This window comes from Bombina bombina, chromosome 3 (assembly GCF_027579735.1).
Source record: "Bombina bombina isolate aBomBom1 chromosome 3, aBomBom1.pri, whole genome shotgun sequence".
Classification (NCBI taxonomy): Eukaryota; Metazoa; Chordata; class Amphibia; order Anura; family Bombinatoridae; genus Bombina; species Bombina bombina.
The window spans coordinates 1,126,754,297-1,126,767,440 of NC_069501.1; the positions used below are offsets into that span (position 1 = coordinate 1,126,754,297).

Genomic DNA, 13,144 nt, shown 5'->3' on the forward strand with positions numbered 1-13,144 from the left:
ATGACATTTAATACAAACAACAGCTGGAGGAACAGCTACCAAAAGTTTACAGCAGATACACTTAGCTTTGGTAGTTCCAGCACCAGGCAGCGATTTTCCTGAAGTATCTTCTGACTCAGATGCAACATGAGACATCTTGCAATATGTAAGAGAAAAAACAACATATAAAGCAAAATTGATCAAATTCCTTAAATGACAGTTTCAGGAATGGGAAAAAATGCCAAAGAACAAGCTTCTAGCAACCAGAAGCAATGAAAAATGAGACTTAAATAATGTGGAGACAAAAGCGACGCCCATATTTTTTTAGCGCCAAATAAGACGCCCACATTATTTGGCGCCTAAATGCTTTTTTTGCAACATCCGGAACGCCGACATTTTTGGCGCAAAAGAACGTCAAAAAATGACGCAACTTCCGGCGACACGTATGACGCCGGAAACCGAAAAGATTTTTTGCGCCAAAAAAGTCTGCGCCAAGAATGACGCAATAAAATGAAGCATTTTCAGCCCCCGCGAGCCTAACAGCCCACAGGGAAAAAGTCAATTTTTTTAAGGTAAGAAAAAATGATTGATTCAAATGCATTATCCCAAATATGAAACTGACTGTCTGAAAATAAGGAATGTTGAACATCCTGAGTCAAGGCAAATAAATGTTTGAATACATATATTTAGAACTTTATAAAAAAGCGCCCAACCATAGCTTAGAGTGTCACAGAAAATAAGACTTACTTACCCCAGGACACTCATCTACATGTTGTAGAAAGCCAAACCAGTACTGAAACGAAAATCAGCAGAGGTAATGGTATATATATATATATATATATATATATAAGAGTATATCGTCGATCTGAAAAGGGAGGTAAGAGATGAATCTCTACGACCGATAACAGAGAACCTATGAAATAGACCCCGTAGAAGGAGATCATTGCATTCAAATAGGCAATACTCTCCTCACATCCCTCTGACATTCACTGCATGCTGAGAGGAAAACCGGACTCCAACCTGCTGCGGAGCGCATATCAACGTAGAATCTAGCACAAACTTACTTCACCACCTCCATAGGAGGCAAAGTTTGTAAAACTGATTTGTGGGTGTGGTGAGGGGTGTATTTATAGGCATTTTGAGGTTTGGGAAACTTTGCCCCTCCTGGTAGGAATGTATATCCCATACGTCACTAGCTCATGGACTCTTGCTAATTACATGAAAGAAAACGGTCTTACCCTCCAGGATCCATGCTGTGGAACAGGCACAGCCTCTCAAGTATGACAGTCTTGCAGCAGTGCTTCTGACATGAGCTTGTGTGTGTAGCAGCAAGCAGTGAAACTCATCAACACTGATTGCTCAGGAGCTGTTAGCGACAGTCTGGATGGGTTCGCAAAAAAACTTTCCCTGCATCTCCAGACTTCTTTCTTGAAGGGAACATACACATTACAGGACTATCCAAATCTTCTGACACTTCTCTGCCACCTCCTATAGTGACGAAAGGCAAAGAATGACTGGGGGATAGGGAGGGCTATTTAAGCCCTTGGCTGGGGTGTCTTTGCCTAATCCTGGTGGACAGGTGTTTTATTTCCCAACAGTAAGGAATTAAGTTGTGGACTCTCTCTGCCTTATGGAAGGAAAATACTTCACTATCTTGATATTCTTTGTTGAAAAGTATACATATGATATGCACATGATCTGCAATGTGCTTCTCGAAGCTAGCTGGTGATATACACATATGCCTTTTTGACATTGGCTCAAAATATACGTTCTGATAGGTCCCAGTAGTGCACTACTGCTCTGGAACAATCTATGTAAAATGTTATTTGTTCTCTTGGTATCTTTTGTTGAAAAGCATGTGTTTAAAGCACTAAATGGCAGCAGTTTTGCAAGAATGTTATCCAATGGCAAGAACACTAGATGGCAGCACTATTTCCTACCATGTAGTGCTCAAGATGCCTACCTAGGTATCTCTTCATCAAAAGGACAACATAGGAACAAGGCAATTTTGATAATAGGAGTCATTTTAAACTTTTTTAATATGATATGGTCTGTCTGAATTTTTTTGGGTTTCATATCCCTTGGGGTCTAGAAGTAAAATGCAAGATCCAGGGGTGGTGCTTGGCCATAACTTGTAAATAACCTTTCAAAGGTGACAACCAATCTAAAAAGGTGCAGTACATGTTAATAATGTTGTCTTCTCCTACCATTTCCTGCATTTGTTTTTTTGAGTTTTTTAAATGACCCAGGCTTTACATATACAAGATAGCTACCTAGTGTGAAGTTGGGTATAGTGCTAGAATGAAACAGAGCTTTCTAAACACCCCAACACCACTCCTATCCGTAACACTGGTAAGTGCAAGTATTCAATAATATTAAAATTATTCATATTACTCTACCATTAATGATTACACTATTAAAGATAATAAAACTTCTAATCCATAACATTAATGTTATCAAGGTAGAGAAACACAGATGAGCAGAAAAAATTACACAAATGACATCTTACCTGATAGTCTGAGGTCATAATAAGTCCACCTGAGGTAGTGGTAGGAGGAACAACTCTCACTTTCTTCAGTGGTGGACCTTGTGCATGACTGTTGTCTTGATTTCCGGGATGACCAGTTCCATTAGTATGATTATTGCCTTGCTGTTGCTGTTGATTTTTCTTTAATGATAAAAATGGATACAAAATGTTAGACAACAGAAATAATGTGGTGCTGGAGGGAATATTAAATACAGACTTTGTGCAGCCCTATATGCCTTTCAAATACAATCTACAAATATGGTTATAAGGACATAAATAGTGTGATAGGATTTGTACAGAACAGATAAATTTAAGTTGTTGATAAACCAGTAAAAAAAAAAAATAGACTCACTGTCATCACATAACATGCTCCATGTACAGTTATATTAATTCCATATAAATTATTGCACACCACTGTTAAGAGGTTAGATTTTCCTTGCAAACGGCTTGGGCATCATTATGGTGCAACAACAAAACCGCATATATGGACACATTGGAGTATTTATTTTAATTACTGTTTTTAGATGATGGCTTGTGGTATGCAACAAGATATAGCCTGTTTTTCCCATGAAGGCTTTTTGGGATGCACTATGTTTAAACGTTTTAAAAGCTTTTAAAATTGACAAGACAGGGGACAACAAAAGATCTATATGATGGAAGAAAACAATGTTAGAATGAATGGATTAACAGTCGGGTGGTGTAATTTCTTGCAGATACGTACTTTGTCACCTTTGTCATCAGGCTCTTCTTCTGTAAGAAATTCTCGTTTGGGGTACGGAATCTGGCAGCCTGCAAAAACACTGTCAAGGAAAATGATCAGTCACTCGTTTTTAGTTGATGCCATTAACCAAAACAAAAAACATAACTTATGCTTACCAGATAAATTCCTTTCCTTCTTGGCAGGGAGAGTCCTTGACTTCATTCCTTACTGTTGGGAAAAACAACACCTGGCCACCAGGAGGAGGCAGAGACACCCCAGCCAAAGCCTGCTGTAAAACATAAAGAACAAGATTGAGGCTCCAAGGCGGAGACCCAGATCAAAACATAGGTCTGATCCTAGTCAGAGCCTTAACAAAAGGACTGCACATCCGGAAGCTCGGTCAACCTTCTGTGCAGTAACACCGACAGAGCAGATATCTGTCCATTCAAGGATCTAGCAGATAGACCTTTCTCCAGTCCATCCTGGAGAAAAGATACAATTCTAGTAACCTTAACATTTAACCTGAAAAGCCACGCACTTCACAACAGTACAAGTAAGTCCTCCACACTTTATGATCGATACGACGAGTAACTGGTTTACGAGCTTGAATCAGAGTGTCGATAACGCTCTCAGAAAACCCTCTCTTGGCCAAGACTAAAAGTTCAATCTCCATGCAGTCAGCCTCAGAGAATATAGATTTTGATGTACAAAGGGACTCTGTATCAGCAGATCTTTGCGACAAGGTAACCTCCACTGAGGAGATGAGGACAACCCCACCAGATCCACAAATCACGTCCTTAGCGGGCCACAATGCAACAATCAGAATCACTGATGCTCGTTCCTGCTTGATGCGAGCCACCATACGAGAGAGAAGTGGTAATGGAGGAAAAAGATATGTGAGTCTGAACCTCCATAGTACTGATAGGGCATCTATCAGTTCCGCCTGAGGATCCCTCGACCTTGACCCATACCTGGGTATTGAGGCGATATGCCATGAGATCTACCTCCGGGCTCTGGCATCCCCCACTCACTGCATATCTCTGCAAACACCTTGGAGTGGAGAGACCATTCCCCTGGGTGAAAGGACTGCCTGCTGAGAAAGTCTGCTTCCCAGTTTTCCACACCCAGAATGTGGATTGCTAACAGCGTACAGCTGTGACTCTCCGCCCACTCTAGTATCTGAGATACCTCTCATCGCCAAGGAACGTCTTGTTCCCTCTGATGGTTGATGTAGACAACCAAATTTATATTGTCTGATTGGAATCTGATAAACTGGCACAAACCCAGAAGGGGTCAAGCCTTCAGAGCATTGAAGATTGTCCAGAGTTCCAATATATTGATCGGAAGGAAGGACGACTCCCGAGTCCACAGCCCCTGTCCCTGTGCCTTCTTGGCACCCCAAACAGCTCCCCAGCCGGAAAGGCTTGCGTCCGTAGTCACAATCTCCCAGGACGGTCTCAAGAAGCACATGCCTTGGGACAGATGATCTGGACAGAGCCACCAAGAGTGCAAGTCTCTCGACAGGTTGTCCAACACAATTTGTTGAGACAGATCTGAAAAGTCGCCATTCCATTGTCTCAGCATGCATAGTTGTAAGGGTCTGAGATGGAATCTGGCAAAGGGAATGATGTCCATACAGGACATCATGAGTCCAATCACCTCCATACACTGGGCCATTAAAGGTCTCAAGGAGGCTAAGACATGCAGTAGTTAGCTTGCAACGTTTCTGATCTTTTAAAAATATTCTCATGGATATGGAGTCTATTATTGTCCCCAGGAAATTCACCCTGGTATTTGGAGTAAGAGAACTCTTTTCCAAGTTTATCTTCCATCCATGTGATCGAAGAAGACCAAGTGTTCTCCCACTAGATGAAAAGATGGTGTCTGTACCAAGATATCATCCAGGTAAGGCGCTACTGCAATACCATGTGTTCTGGCAAAGGCTAGAAGAGCCCCCAGAACCTTTGTAAATATCCTTGCAGTAGCTAGGCCAAACAGGAGAGCTATGAACTGGAAGTGCTGGTTTAGAAAAGCAAACCTCAAAGTGAAAATGTTCCCTGTGTATGGGAACGTGAAGGTATGCATTCTTCAGGTCTATGGTGGTCATAAACTGTCCTTCCTGAACCAAAGGAAGAATTGACCGTATTGTCTCATCATCTTGAAAGAGGGAACACTCAGAAACTTGTTTAGGCACTTTAAGTCCCGAATTGGATGAAAAGTTACCTCTTTTTTTGGAACCACGAAAAGGTTTGAATAAAACCACAAATCTCTTTCTGATGTTGGTACCGAAACAATTACTCCTAGAGAGGAGATCCGTATGCAACCTAAAAGGGCAGTTCTCTTTTCTGGTCTAGTACACAGTCTGGAGAGTAGGAATCTGCCCCTGGGTGGATAAGATTTGAATCCTATCCGGTATCCCTGAGATACAACCTCCAGGACCCAAGAATCCTGCAACCAAGTGTCTGAAAAAAGAGACAGTATGCCCCCTACTCGATCTGATCCCTGATCGGGTGCCGTCCCTTCATGCCGATTTGTTCTCGGTGGGCTTCTTAGTCTGTTTGGACTTATTCCAGGACTGAGCCGGCTTCCAAGTACTCTTGGGCTGCTTGGGCTTGGATGAGGATTGCTGTCCCTTAGATCTATTCTTCTTATCCTGCGATAGGAAGGCACCTTTTCCTCCGGTAACCGTAAAAATAATGGAGTCCAGACCTGGACCGAATAAAATCTTCCTTTTGAAGGGAAGAGAAAGGAGTCTGGATTTAGAAGTCATATTCACAGACCAAGACTTCAACCAGAGAGCCTGGCGGGCTAGGACCGCAAAGCCAGAAGCCTTTGCATTTAGGCGAATAATATGCATATTCACGTCACAGATGGAGTTAGCAATTCTCAGAGCTTTAATTCTCTCCTGAATATCCTCAAGGGGAGTTTCCACCTTAATGAGTTCAGAGTGTCCCACCAGTAGGTAGCTGCTACAGCAACCGCGGCTACAGCTTCCACCGGTTGAAATAAAAACCCTGTATGTTGAAACATCTTCCTCAGAAAAGTTTCCATTTTCTTATCCATAGGCTCTCTAAAAGAAGAACTATCCTCCAGGAGAATAGTAGTACGCTTAGCAAGCGTAGAAATAACTCCATCCATTTTAGGGATGGAGTCCCACAATTTCAATTATGAGTCCGGGAATAATTTTTTAAAGGTAGACGAGGGTGAAAAAGTTCCTATTTTTCCCCATTCGTTAATAATGTTCGCCATTTTAACGGGCACAGGAAAACTCAGAGGGACATTCCTGTCTTCATAAACCCTGTCTTATTTAGGGATCTTAGGTTCCTCAGGAAGTGTAGCCTCTGCAACCTCTAGCGTAGACATAACCTCCTTTAATAAAAAACGCAGATGTTCAATTTTAAATCTGAAGGAGGGTTCTTTTGCTGAAGGAGGTTTAGTAACTGAAGTTTCCGACTCAGAAAATTTACCCTCAGAAGCTACAGAGGTTAACTCATTCTTGGATAGCTGGGACATAGTAGCTAAATCCGACAAATATTTAGATGACTCTAGGTCAGTAGAACTATGTTTAATCTTTCTCTTATGTTTGCAAGAGGGAGGTAAGGCACTCAGGGCCGCAGACACCGACAATTGTAACTGCGCAGTAAAGTTCGCTGGAAAAAAGGCCCCAGATGGAGGATTAGTTGAGCTGCGGGGAACTGCATGTGGAGCAGGTAATGTAGAAAGGGTAGTAATTTCTTGGTACCCAGATTCCTGAGAAGTAGACGGCTCTGAAGGGCTAATAGCGCTATGAGTGTTAGCAGGCTTGTCTCCCTTCTTAGACTTTAGAACAGTGCTTAGGCAAATGGAACAAAATTAAGCAGGCGGGCAAACCACGGCCTCCTCACAATGTAAACAGGAATTATTAATCAGTACAGAAGAAGCAGAGCATTCTAATGTAGTATCAGAGTCCTCCATAGCTAAGTATATATACACAGAACGACACACAAAAGACGCTTTTATTTAAAAAACTGCACCTTTACATTCCCAATGGCTGGGGCACTCACCACCTCGTAGACCCAGACAGCTAACAGTGAAAACGCTCTCCATAGGAGTGATGTCTGCAGCAGGATCATAGGAAAATGAGAGAGACAGCACCCGGTCACGTGGTGCTTAAGACAGGACTTCCCCTGCTATGAAAAGGGCGCTAAGCAATTATGAGCTGCGCAACACTCACTAAAGTGAAACCTGTTTGTTCCGAGCCAAAAGCACACAGTCTATGAGCCCAAAACCTCTCAAATTAAAGCAGTTGTAAATAACCCCTAGCTGTTCAAATAATCTCCCTGAAGGAGATATTAACCCGTGATCCTATAGAGGCATAAAGGAGCCACACTGTGACCCTGTATAGCAAAAGTGTATACATAAAGGTCTTACAAAGAAGAAATTTTAGAAAGAGACACACTCACAGCACCAAATGTTAGTAGTGCAGAAATCAACCCCAATCTGCTGTGCATAAATATATAGCAGACTGGGGGTGCCAGGCAATAGTTAATATAAGTATAAAAGAAACAAACAGAAAAGTGATTCAACCAAACCACAAAGACTATATTAGCCAGCACAGATTATGATGCTAAAAACAATTGCCCCAGCAGTAACATGAGTGACACCTGGAGAGATACAACAGATTGTCTACCACACCAGTATAAATTGTCTTGTGCATAAACTTATTTAATACTACTGTAACCACAGTAAAAAATGACAATTGTTTGACCGGTCATATAACAAAGACCCCCTATATAGACAATGGCACCATCCCGGGAGGTGCAATGGATCCTGAGTGTCCAGAAAACACAAATGGCAGTGTTCAAACAAGACGGGACAGGATATGTATTTCTGGCAAGGAATAGAGAGCCCAAAGTCCTCCTTTAAATTGACTTGTAAACGAATATTGTACACTTCTAGGGAGAGATGATAGTTATTTAGAGGGAGCTATTGTCTTCCTGAGACCCCTGTATTGATAGCAAAGTTTCTCAAGTCCTCATTGAGGATATACAGATAATTCCCCATCTAGGGTATGTAAACAGCAACCACTGTCAAGCCGTTTAGGTGGTGATATAAGGAGAAATATCCCAAATGGAGCCTGCAATAATTCACGGATACTTGTATCAGGCAAATTCACAAAATAAAAACAGCCATCTTTCTCATAAATTGAAAGAAAAAAATACTTAAAGGGACACTGAACCCAAATTTTTGCTTTTGTGATTCAGATAGAGCATGACATTTTAAGCAACTTTCTAATTTACTCCTATTACAAAATGTTCTTCATTGTCTTGGTATCTTTATTTGAAATGCAAAAATTTAAGTTTAGATGCCGGCCCATTTTTGGTGAACAACCTGGGTTGTTCTTGCTGATTGGTGGATATTCATCCACCAATAAAAAAGTGCTGTCCAGGGTGCTGAACCAAACAAAATGCTTAGATGCCTTCTTTTTCAAATAAAGATAGCAAGTGAAAAAAAAAAAATTGAAAATAGGAGTAAATTAGAAAGTTGCTTAAAATTGCATGCTCTATCTGAATCACGAAAGAAAAAATTTGGGTTCAGTGTCCCTTTAAAACATTAGCAGAAGAATCAAACTGAAACAGCTGCCTGAAGAACTTTTCTACCAAAGACTGCTTCAGAAGAAGCAAATACATCAAAATGGTAAAATTTAGTAAATGTATACAAAGACGACAAAGTTGCTGCATTGCAAATCTGATCAACTGAAGCTTCATTCTTAAAAGCCCAATAAGTGGAGACTGATCTAGTAGAATGAGCTGTGATCTTCTGAGGTGGGGACTGTCCAGCCTCCAAATAAGCTTTATGAATCAAAAGGTTTAACCGAGATGCCAAAGAAAAGGCAGAAGCTTTCTGACCTTTCCTAGAACCAGAGAAGACAAGAAATAGACTAGAAGTCTTCCTAAAATCTTTAGTAGCTTCAATATAATATTTCAAAGCTCTTACAACATCCAAAGAATGCAAAGATCTTTCAAGAGCATTCTTGGGATTAGGACACAAGGAAGGAACAACAATGTCCCTAGTAATGTTGTTAGAATTCACAACCTTAGGAAGAAATTTAAACGAAGTCCACAAGACAGCCTTATCCTGATGGAAAATCATCAGAAAAGGAGACTCACAAGAGAGAGCAGACAATTCAGAAACTCTTCTAGCTGAAGAGAGAGCCCAAAGGAACAACACTTTCCAAGAAAGTAGTTTAATATCCAAAGAATGCATAGGCTCAAAAGGAGGAGCCTGCAAAGTCTTTAAAACCAAATTAAGACTCCAAGGAGGAGAGATTGATTTAATAACAGGCTTGATACGAACCAAAGCCTGAGCAAAACAGTGAATATCAGGAAACTTAGCTATCTTTCTATGAAATAAAACAGAAAGAGCAGAGATGTGTCCCTTCAAAGTACTTGCAGATAAACCTTTATCCAAACCATCCTGAAGAAACTGTAAAATTCTAGGAATTCTAAAAGAATTCTAGGAATTCTAAAAGAATGCCCGGAGAATTTATGAGAACACCATGAAATATAGGTCTTCCAAACTCGATAATAAATCTTTCTTGAAACAGACTTACGAGCCTGTAGCATAGTATTAATCACTAAGTTAGAGAAACCTCTATGACTTAGCACTAAGCGTTCAATCACCATACCTTCAAATTTAACGATTTGAGATCCTGATGGAAAAACGGCCCTTGAGACAGAAGGTCTGGTCTTAGAGGAAGTGGTCAAGGTTGGCAATTGGACATACGAACAAGATCTGCATACCAAAACCTGTGAGGCCACGCTGGTGCTATCAGAAACGCATATGATTGTTCCATAATGATCTTGGAGATCACTCTCGGAAGAAGAACTAGAGGCGGAAAGATATAAGCAGGTTGGTAAAACCAAGGAACTGCTAAAGCATCCACCACCTCCGCCTGAGGATCCCTGGACCTAGACAGGTACCTGTGAAGTTTCTTGTTTAGATGAGAAGCCATCAAATCTATTTCTGGAAGGCCCCTACATCTGTACAATCTGACAAAATACATCTGGATGGAGAGACCACTCCCCTGGATGTAAGGTCTGACGGCTGAGATAATCTGCTTCCCAATGGTCTAATTTCTGCGGTGCATATACGAGGTGTAGAAAAGAGTTGGATTCTGCCCAAGAAAGTATCTGAGATACTTCTTTCATAGCTAGGGTACTGTCAGTCCCACCCTGATGATTGCCATATGCCACAGTTGTGATATTGTCCGTCTGAAAACAAATTAATGGTTTTCTCTTTAACAGAGGCCAAACCTGAAGAGTCCTGAAAATAGCAGAGAGTTCTAAAATATTGATTGGTAACCTCGCCTCTTGAGGTTTCCAAAACCCTTGTGCTGTCAGAGATCTCCAGACAGCTCCCCAATCTGAAAGACTTGCATCTGTTGTGATCACAGTCCAGGTAGGACGAACAAAAGAGGCCCCCTGAATTAAACTATGAGGATCTAACCACCAAGTCAGAGAGAGTTGAATGTTGGAATTTAAGTATATCAATTGTGCGATCGGAGTATTATCCCTGCACCATTGATTCAGCATACAAAGCCGTAGAGGTCTCATGTGAAAAGGGGATTGCGTCCGATGCTGCAGTCATGAGACCTAAAACTTCCATGCATATAGCCACTGAAGGGAATAATTGAGACTGAAGGTTTCGACAAGCTGAAACCAATTTCATTCGTCTCTTGTCAGTTAAGGATAAAGTCATGGACACTAAATCTATCTGGAAACCTAAAGAAAGGTGACCCTTGTCTAAGGAATCAAACTCTTTGGTAAATTGATCCTAAAACCATGTGTCTTTGAAGAAACAACACTAGTTTATTTGTGTGAGATTCGGCTAAATGTAAAGACTGAGCTAGAACCAAGATATCGTCCAAATAAGGAAACACCGCAATACCCTGTCCTCTGATTACAGATAGAAGGGCACCGAGAACCTTCGAAAAGATCCTTGGAGCTGTTGCTAGGCCAAATGGAAGAGCGACAAATTGGTAATGCTTGTCTAGAAAAGAGAATCTCAGAAACCAATAGTGGTCTGGATGAATCGGAATGTGAAGATATGCATCCTGTAAGTCTACCGTGGACATATGACCTTTCTGGACAAAAGGCAAAATAGTTCTTATATTCACCATCTTGAAAGTTGTGACTCTTACAAAACGATTCAAAAACTTCAGATCCAGAACTGGCCTGAATGAATTTTCTTTCTTTGGGATAATGAATAGATTTGAATAAAACCCCAGACCCTGTTCCTGAAACGGAACTGGTATTATTACCCCTGAAAGCTCTATATCTGAAACACACTTCAGAAAAGCCTGAGCCTTCACCGGATTTGCTGGAACATGAGAGAAAGAATATTCTCACAGGAGGTCTTACTCTGAATTCTATTCAATATCCTTGAGAGACAATACTCTGAATCCACTGATTTGGACAGAATCTGCCCAAATGTCTTGAAATAATTTCAATCTGCCCCCCACCAGCTGGATGGAGTGCCGCACCTTCATGCAGACTTGGGGCTGGCTTTGGTTTCTTAAAAGGCTTGGATTTATTCCAACTTGAAGAAGGTTTCCAATTGGAACCAGAGTCTTTAGGTGAAGGATTGATTGTCTGTTTCTTGTTCTGTCGAAAAGAACGGAAACGATAAGAAGCTTTAGATTTACCCTTAGATCTTTTATCCTGAGGCAAAAAAACTCCCTTCCCTCCAGTGATAGCAGAAATAATTGAATCCAACTATGAACCAAATAAATTGTTACCTTGGAAAGAAAGATAGTAATCTAGACTTAGATACCATGTCAGCATTCCAAGATTTGAGCCATAAAGCTCTTCTAGCTAAAATGGCTATAGACAGATTTAACATCAATTTTGATGATATCAAAAATAGCATCACAGAGAAAATGATTAGCATGTTGAAGCAAACGAACAATGTAAGACAAATCAGGATCTGTTTCCTGTTGCGCTAAGCTATCCAACCAAAAGGTTGATGCAGCTGCAACATCAGCCATAGCAAATGGCAGGCCTGAGAAGATAGCCAGAATATAAATAAGCTTTCCTTAGATAAGATTCAAGTTTCCTATCTAAAGGATCTTTAAAAGAAGTACTGTCTTCCATTGGAATAGTAGTACGTTTGGCAAGAGTAGAAACAGCCCCATCAACTTTGGGAACTTTTTCCCAAAACTCTAATCTAGCCACTGGCAAAGTGTACAACCTTTTAAACCTAGAAGAAATAATAAAAGTACCAGGCTTAATCCAATCCTTAGCAATCACATCAGACATAGCATCAGGAACTGGAAAAACCTCAGGAGTAACCACAGGACGTTTATAAACAGAATTTAAACGTTTACTAGTTTTGATATCAAGAGGACTAGACTCCTCAATATCCAAAGTAACTAACACTTCTTTCAACAAGGAACAAATATACTAAATCTTGAAAAGATAATTAGATTTGTCAGTGTCAATGTCTGAGGTAGGATCTTCTGAATCAGAGAGATCCTCATCAGAGGAGGATATTTCAGTACGTTGTTAGTCATTAGAAATTTCATCAAATTTATGAGAAGTTTTAAAAGAACTTTTACGTTTATTAGAAGGCAGAATAGCAGACAAAGCCTTCTGTATCGCATCAGCAATATAATATTTCATATCAACAGGGATATCATGTACATAAGATGTTGAAGGAACAACGGAAACTGTACTAGTACTGATGGAAACGTTTTCTGCGTGCAAAAGCTTATCATGACAACTGTTGCATACTACAGCTGGAGATATAATCTCAGCTAACTTACAACAGATACACTTAGCTTTGGTAGAGCTGTGATCAGGCAGCAGGGTTCCAACAGTTGCTTCTGAGACAGGATCAGATTGAGACATCTTCCAAAATGTAAAAGAAAAAACAACATTAAAGCAAAATTTACAATT

At 40.6% G+C, this 13,144-nt stretch overlaps 1 protein-coding gene across 1 annotated transcript in view; it reads right to left on the reverse strand.

Annotated features, from left to right (window-relative positions):
• Positions 1-13,144, reverse strand: part of CDK8 (cyclin dependent kinase 8) — a 399,753-nt gene that overhangs the window by 16,497 nt on the left and 370,112 nt on the right. The window contains exons 11-12 of the mRNA XM_053708497.1: positions 3,228-3,306; positions 2,489-2,647 (exon numbers count right to left, since the gene is read on the reverse strand). Of these exons, the coding sequence (XP_053564472.1) occupies positions 2,489-2,647; positions 3,228-3,306 (238 nt within the window). The remainder of the gene's footprint in view (positions 1-2,488; positions 2,648-3,227; positions 3,307-13,144) is intronic.